Raw genomic sequence first — 8173 nt, 5'->3', positions numbered from 1 at the left:
AACACAATTTTAGAGAGAAAACAAGTAGTGAGCAAGCTTTTTGTCAACCCATTGCTATATCTTACATATTTTGAATTCATATTAGGTTTGTGAAAACAGTTGTTGGTTGTTTAATTTGAATGTCACGTGATGCTTGAGAAAGAAAATATGCTACAAATGCATGTTACACCCACCAGATCAGACTCCTATTAAAAAGTTTGAAGGTCCAATGAGAAGAAAAAAAAAATAAGGACTTTCAAAATCAGTTATTGCAATAAGAAAATAAGGTTTGAAAACATCGAATATTTGATCTTACATGTGCAAATGGTTAAAATTACCATGTCAAAATTAAAATGTAGTTTAATTAATTATGGAAATATTCTATTCATGGTGCCCTACAATGAGTGTAGAAATATTTCAGTTTCTCAGGAGTGTCCGTAGGCTTTGAATTTCTATGTTAATAGAAATGAAATAACAATAACAAAAAAAAACCACTATATTTTCTGTACATTTACCATGTACACACTATCCTAGTACAAACATAATGTATGTATGTATGCTTCATGCACACTATCCTAACACAGTAATTTGAGAGGGACGATGTTAAATCTGTATCAAAATCAATGACAAATTTGGAAGATATAGCCAGAAAATGTATTAATATAATGGAGTTTATATGTTGTAGGTTTTAATTGGATCAATCTATTTTATATATTTGGCACCAATCAGCCTTAACTGCGTTCAAACTGCACGTACTTCATGTTATTTGTATGTAGTACCTACCTCACCGCCTAGTCCGCTATCAGAACTACTTCTAAGAGAACTGGTACAGCTCGCTGGAAGAAAAATCGACATATGAAATTCTGTTGAATATAACCCTAGGCTGTATAATTTTCTGCTGTTATACATCACGCTTAAATATAGACAGATGATATTTCCATATTTTGCTTAAATACCGGATATATTTCATCTTGTGGTACAAAACCGCTGTTACGTTTCTTGTACCACACGATGAATTATATTATTATTTATGCAGGAAAAGAAAATTTCCTTCATGCATAGTATGCACACCTTTGTATATTTTAAGACCTTGAAAAGGGATAATAAAAAGGTCACATCAGTACATTCTTTAACGACATACTGGGTATAGGCAAACAGACACACATATGGTATTAAAAGAGAAAACAAATATTACAAGGAAAACAGGGTCAAAAGGTTATTATAAAGAAAGTCGATAGATGATTCATTGGGAATTTATAAAACGTTTTACGGACCAAACCCTTTATTTTTCTAAGCTTTCCAATTCTTTGAATATAAAACCCTAAAATAGCCTGATGACAAAAAGCAAAAAGACAGAAAGACAATCATGGCGTAGATATCTTATACACATTTGCTTGTCTAGACGACATCATTAGACCAGTAGTTCTTTAAAAAAAATATATATTTTACGTCTCGCACCATTTGCTTCCACAACAAGAGAAGACGATTGAAGAACAACATGTATGGGCTCTGCAACAGTGCGGAGTGTTTTAAATGGTCTATTTATTTTAAAAATTGTGTCGTAACATTTTAAATAGCAAAGATATTTGTATTGAATGAAGACCTTACAGACGAGTTTACTCCTGTATTAAAACAGTTCATAAAACACAGAAACACGTACAGCTTGATAATGCTCAAGGTGAGTATATATTTATCACCCTTGATGATGATGATGTTCGTCCATCGGTGTCGATGAGGACCATTTAATGTCATCGATTCACTGGGGGTGGGTCCGGAGATGACTGATCAGTCCGATCCGGGCCCGGAAAAGTCTGTTGAAGTGGGGACATGGATGTATAGGTTGCTGACCGGGAGTTGCGGTACTGCTGTTCCTGGATTTGCGCAGATCACGTTTCTCAGCTGCGTTCACCAGTCTTTTCTGCTCAAAGGCTTCCGCACCAGCATTGACCTGACTGCGCCAAGCAGATCGATTAGCAGCAACACTCTCCCGCGTGAGATCTCTTGCCTTGGTGTAGCTCTCCGTAGAAGACCTTCTTAGGTAGGCGTTCTACAGGTATGCGGACAACATGACCAGCCCATCGGAGTTGTGCCTAGCACAGCATGGCGTGGATGCTTGTCATGCCGGCCTTAGTGAGAACCTCTGTGTTCGGTACCTTGTCCTGCCATCTGATTTTCAGTAGTTTCCTCAGGAAACTCATGTGGAAGTGGTTCCCTTTTTTAACATGGCGGCTATACACAGTCCGTATCTCGCAAGCATAGAGGAAGATGGGGATAATAACCGCTGAGTAGACTTTGAGTTTGGTGGCAAGCTTGATGCCTCTCCTATCCCATACATTTGAGCGGAGTCTGCCAAATGCCACGCTGGCTTTGAAAATCCTGGTGTTGACCCCATCGTCTATGTGGACTACTTGTGAGAGGGTGCTGCCAAGGTATGGGAACCTGTCTACATTTTTGAGCTTTTGGCCATTGACAGTAATGGATGGTTCCATGTAATCTTCTCCAGGAGCTGGCTGATTGAGAACCTTGGTCTTGCTGGTAGAGATGGTGAGTCCGAAGTTGGTGCACGCTGTGGAAAAAATGTCCATGCTCTGTTGCATGACTGCCTTCGTGCTGGCGTTGAGTTCTCGTGCAAAGTTCCTTTTGACATCCAGGTAACTGAGGTAGGCGGTTCAACGGTGAAGTTAGTTAAGGAACATTTTGTGATTAAAGGCGAGGGTGGGGCGATTATTTTTCTGCATATGTTCAGCCTGTGTAAGATACTTTCGGCAGAGCGGATAATTGCGATTTCTCCTTTGAATTAGTAAGTTTCCATCTGTGTGGGTCCAGAAAACACAAACCATACCAAATATTAGGTACTAATTCTCTGTAATGAATTATGCAGAAAGGATTGTTTTGTTTTAATGGTAAAGGCGCAGAGCAAGAAATACTTTATATCTCATATCTTAATCTCATATCTTAATTTTCTTGTTGTGCTCAGTTAATACTGAGTTAAATATTGTGTTGTTGCTACTGTTGTTTTGGGGTTTAATTCCATTACGCAGTGCAAGATATACTATATATGGCGGCCAATATTCCTTGTGGAGGAAGAACCTGCGAAATCCTGGTAAGAACCTCCGACATCACAGGAAGCTACTGGCAGCTTTCTCACATACCTATATTGGCTGAGCCCGAGATTCGAACCAACGCGGACAGAGGTGAGATGGCTGTGATCGATAAAGGCTTTCTCATGTGACCCGCCATAGCGATAATTATTGGCAGGCCAGAGTAATTGATTCGTTCGGTTGGCTTTAGCAGGTTCCCAGACGTGTAGATCAGAAAACATAAGATATCTTGCGATCTAGGTACCAAGCCGAAAATACCGAAACATGGCGAGGGACACATCTTATAAACAATAGTAAGCCTTGCATTATAACATTTTTAGGATCACTTATCATTCACTTTTGTATCAGACTGTGGCTGTCTTTCTGACAAGTAATAAAATAAACACAAAAACATCGGGAAAACTCATCAGTGTCTGCTGTCAAAATTTATTATTATGATTATTATTATTATTATTATTATTATTATTATTATTATTTGTTGTTGCGTTTGTCGATAATGTACCTTCAAATATGAAATATGTTCAGTTATTACATACTCCTTTTTTTCTCCGTTAAGTTTGCATTATCAGAATCGTGCAGTATTGTACGATACCTTGATATGCACGACATGAGTGTCTAAAAATAGAATAGTGTATTGGGAACTGGTTGGTAAACAATTCATGTACTCATGGAGTAGACTTTAGGGTTAAATTTATTAGATTTGTTTGTGAATGAACCAAAACAGCTGTTTCGTCTATTTGAAAGTAGAGATGATAAAGGAAACAATGTGGACGAGTTTACTGAGTCGCAAATGAATCTTTTGAACAAGCAAATGAATGAACGTGATATTCGCAATGTCCACAATAAATCTGAGAGGCGCAGAATTAAAAAATACCATTCTGATAATTTGAAAGTTATTTAGGAGAAAGTATAGGTCACAGCATTTGTATGGGAAAATATGAACGAGTATTTTTGGATGGATACTGCCCGACCTTGTGGAGTGAGGTATCCGTCCGACAAAACGAGTTCATGTTTTCCCATACAAATACAGTAAACGTTTTATTATATAATCATTTTCTTATTTTACCTAAGGCTTAGATGTACAAAAAAATATACTGCGTGAAACAAAGCAACTGAATTTATGCCGTATTCCAAAATAAATACACAAGTGCAGATTCTTCAGTACACAACAACCACTTTTAGCGCACATAACTCCGCACACCGAACTTTGAACTTAGTCGCTTTCGAAACAGTCGTCGCTTTTGGTCTACTTAAAATAGAAATTTAGAAGTCGTATTGTGAATGAATGCTCATTGCAACAGGTTTTCTATCTGGTCTGGAATGAATGGATTTGGATTTTTTTCTTCTTCTATTTTGTCGATGCTACTCATTTCCGCTGGACCTGGATTAAGCAACATCCATCCGAGAAACCTCGTTCATATTTTCCCATATACAAAGGCAGTAACCTATTAATATTATTAGCAGAGTATTGTTATTAGTATAGACATTTATCGCTAACGGTTTCGAACCATGATTAAACGAAATTAAGCAATATATGAACTTACCCTTCTTGCCAGTTTGAAGCTCCTAAAAAATAAAAACAAAACTAGAACAACATAATAATCCTCATTTTTATGACGTTAAAAGTCATCACAGATAACATTGGTCATGGTTATTCTCAAAATCACTTTGAGTGAGTTTTAGAAATTGTTTGGTTCCAATTAAATACATTTACTCTCTTATGATGGAAATTTGAGCTGAAAGATGAATGAAGTTTTATCATTAATCTTACTTTCCATACGGAAAGATGCTACATCTGATCAAGCTTTTGGATAGTTAGTTGTATAGTCCGTTGGTTGGTCAGATGGACACTCAGTTGGATGGTCCGATGGATAGTCAGTTGGATGGTCAGATGGATTGTTAGTTTGATCGTCAGACGATAGTCAGTTGGATAGTCAGTTAAATGGTCGTTTGGATAGTCAGTTGGACGGTTAGATGGATGATCAGATGGTTAGTCAGTTGGATAGGCAGTTGAATGGTCAGATGGATGGTGGATATTCAGTTGGATGGTCACTTGGGTAGTCAGTTGAATGGTCAGATGGATGGTCAGGTGGATATTCAGTTGGATGGTCAGATGGATGGTCAGGTGTATATTCAGTTGGATAGTCAGTTGGGTAGTCAGTTGAATGGTCAGATGGATGGTCATGTGTATTTTCAGTTGGATAGTCAGATGGATGGTCAGATGGCTAGTCAGTTGGATGGTCAGTTGGATAGTCAGACGGATAATTAGATGGATAGTCAGTTGGATGGTCAGTTGGGTAGTCAGTTGGATAGTCATTTGGATGGTCAGTTGGATATTCAGTCGGATGGTCAGTTGCATAGTCAGTTGTATGGTCAGTTGGATGGTCAGATGGATAGTCAGATGAATAGTCAGTTGAATGGTCAGATGGATGGTCAGGTGGATATTCAGTTGGATAGTCAGTTGGATAGCCACTTGAATGGTCAGATGGATGGTCAGATGGCTAGTCAGTTGGATGGTCAAATAGATAGTCAGATGGATGGTCAGATGGATAGTCAGTTGGATGGTCAGTTGGATGGTCAGATTGATAGCCAAATGGATAGTCAGTTAGATGGTCAGATGGATAATAAGATGGATAGTCAGTTGAATGGTCAGACGGATGGTCAGGTGAATATTCAGTTGGATGATCAGATGGATGGTCAATTGGATAGTCAGTTCGATGGTCAGTTGGATAGTCAGTTGGATATTCAATTGGATGGTCAGATGGATATTCAGTTGGATGGTCAGTTGGATGGTCAGTTGGATATTCAGTCTGATAGTTGGATTGTCAGTTGGATGGTCCGATGGATGTACTCTTGCACTTCTTACATTAAAAAATTTAATTTGAACTTAAAAGTTTAACCATCTTTAAATTATGTAATATTAAATATACTGTTTTCAATCTTGTGGTATAACAAATAGTTTCTCTCCATTGCACAGCTTTATACAATGACATAACACACTCAACATCATGTTAGAAAAGAAAACAACAAAAGGAACTGAAAAGACAATAAGCACTCTGATTTATGCAAAACAGTATGTTTACATCAAACATTCACGCAGTGCGCAGGTTATCAGCAGCTATCTGAGAATGTGTTTTTCATGAATCTACTCTTTAGAGGAGTTTAACTGAGTAATGTCAAGTAATTTTCCACTTTATCATCGCCTATAAGATACTGGTTTAATGACAGTGTCTTTGGTTTCCATAAAGGCAACATGTAAAACACATGAGAGCTTTAAAGTACACAGGTAGTCAAAGCTACCTTGAAAATAAACCAAACAATTTATTTACATTATGTGAGGAATATATAACGAAAATTTTCCTCTATTTTGTCAGTATAACAATATTAACAAGCAGCGCTGAGACTGTAATGATCATACCAAGGCCACGTGGTCAAATCCTTCCTTCTGTGCTATCTGGTAGGGAAGCATTCCATCTTTGTTTTTCATCTTTTGGGCGTGTTTACCGCCAGGGAGACTTAGAAGTTCCATGCAGAAGAGTTTTAGCCCATACTTGGCACCAAAATGCAGAAGTGTTGGAAGCTCATAATTTGATATGGATTCTAAATAATAATAATAATAATAATAGTAATAATAACGGTGGAAGAAGAAGTAGGAACGGTGTCAAATACGAGTTCCTTGACATGTAAATAGTATGTAGTAATATATAATGATAATAACCACGAGCTTGGTTGGCCTTTTGAATTTAATCGTATCTTTTTATGGCGTATCTTTCCTTATACTCTATTTCTTTACTACGAATGCTCTTGATATTTTAAGTGGATAAATATTTATTCTTCTCCCTGGTGGATATATTTCACAGCATTTCATCTCAGCAAAGTTTAATAACTGTTTAGTGGCAATTTACTCACAATCTTATCAGAATGACATATTACCTCCAAATCTGTCCCAGTCAAGATCTTGAAAGATATGACTGGCTGATCTGGTGTTATTAGTCAACAAATTCAGTAACTTTCGGTCCAGATCCTCTCGAGTGGCAGGCACAATATAAAGACACTGACAGAGAAGCTCGACGGGGCTGATGACATTGTGTAGAAGTTTAGAGATCTCCTCCATCGTCGCTTCCACGCACGGAACGTGCAGCACGATTCCTCCAAAGCTAGTATTGTTGACGAACACTTCAATCTTTCTTACACCAGGTTCTACATCTAGAAACGTTGACCATGTACAAATACAATAGGTGTCTTTTTATTGAAATTGTTATTAATAAAATGAATTCGTTTTCTGGAGTTGAATATATTTATTTTAATTATATTGTGGTTGGATAATAATGACCAATTTAAAAGTAAGGATTACTTCCTCTTTATAAACATAATCTGTTGAGTTTTAAGATGTAAAATCTTTAACGTAACTGAATATCTTTACTGCACAAAGTTTACGAGATTATTTCTCTATTAATGAAAATGTAAAAGCACCTGAAGGGTCTACGAGATTAGAACATTTTGCCAACTCTTCAAAGTAATATATTTACCGTGATGCTCAATTTTACTGAGAGTATGAACACTATTCCTATTTTAATGTACCTCCAACATTGAAACTGTATGTCATAGAGTTCAAGCGTTCTGCCGTTCGTTTCAAACCGTCCCACTCCTGAATGACCTTGACTTCTGAATCAGGAGCAATCGGTTTGGTAAACATTAGGAACATATCTTCGTGTGACTGGAAGAAAATCACTTTTCACTTTTTTGTTTGACAGAAATGTATAATTTCTTTTATTATAAAATTTTACCTTAAGTCTAAATTACCATAAAAGAAAAAGATTAATAACACATTAAAAAATTAATGGTGGATAATTTCGCATGTTATCTGAAAAGGAACTGAACGATTCAATGGACAAGAAAACTCCATTTTCTAAATACTGAAGCAGTAAGAGGCAAAATAAATTGTAGTGGTTACTAATAGTTTTAAATTGTTCTTGGTATACATAACATTTGCTTTATATTCTAAAATTAGTAAATGGTAGCGTTTAGGAATATCAAAATGGTTTCAAAATGAATATAATAAAAATTGCACTATCATAGAAAGGCACACGAAA

General features: G+C 36.8%; 1 protein-coding gene across 1 annotated transcript in view; it reads right to left on the bottom strand.

Moving 5' to 3' along the window:
• Window positions 1-8173, bottom strand: part of LOC149805872 (uncharacterized) — a 31682-nt gene that overhangs the window by 2621 nt on the left and 20888 nt on the right. The window contains exons 3-7 of the mRNA XM_089950607.1: window positions 7662-7797; window positions 7014-7286; window positions 6499-6680; window positions 4625-4646; window positions 763-815 (exon numbers count right to left, since the gene is read on the bottom strand). Of these exons, the coding sequence (XP_089806733.1) occupies window positions 763-815; window positions 4625-4646; window positions 6499-6680; window positions 7014-7286; window positions 7662-7797 (666 nt within the window). The remainder of the gene's footprint in view (window positions 1-762; window positions 816-4624; window positions 4647-6498; window positions 6681-7013; window positions 7287-7661; window positions 7798-8173) is intronic.

Source organism: Sinohyriopsis cumingii, chromosome 2, assembly GCF_028554795.1.
Source record: "Sinohyriopsis cumingii isolate HCF-2022 chromosome 2, ASM2855479v2, whole genome shotgun sequence".
Lineage (NCBI taxonomy): Eukaryota > Metazoa > Mollusca > Bivalvia > Unionida > Unionidae > Sinohyriopsis > Sinohyriopsis cumingii.
This window is presented reverse-complemented; position numbering and strand designations above follow the sequence as displayed.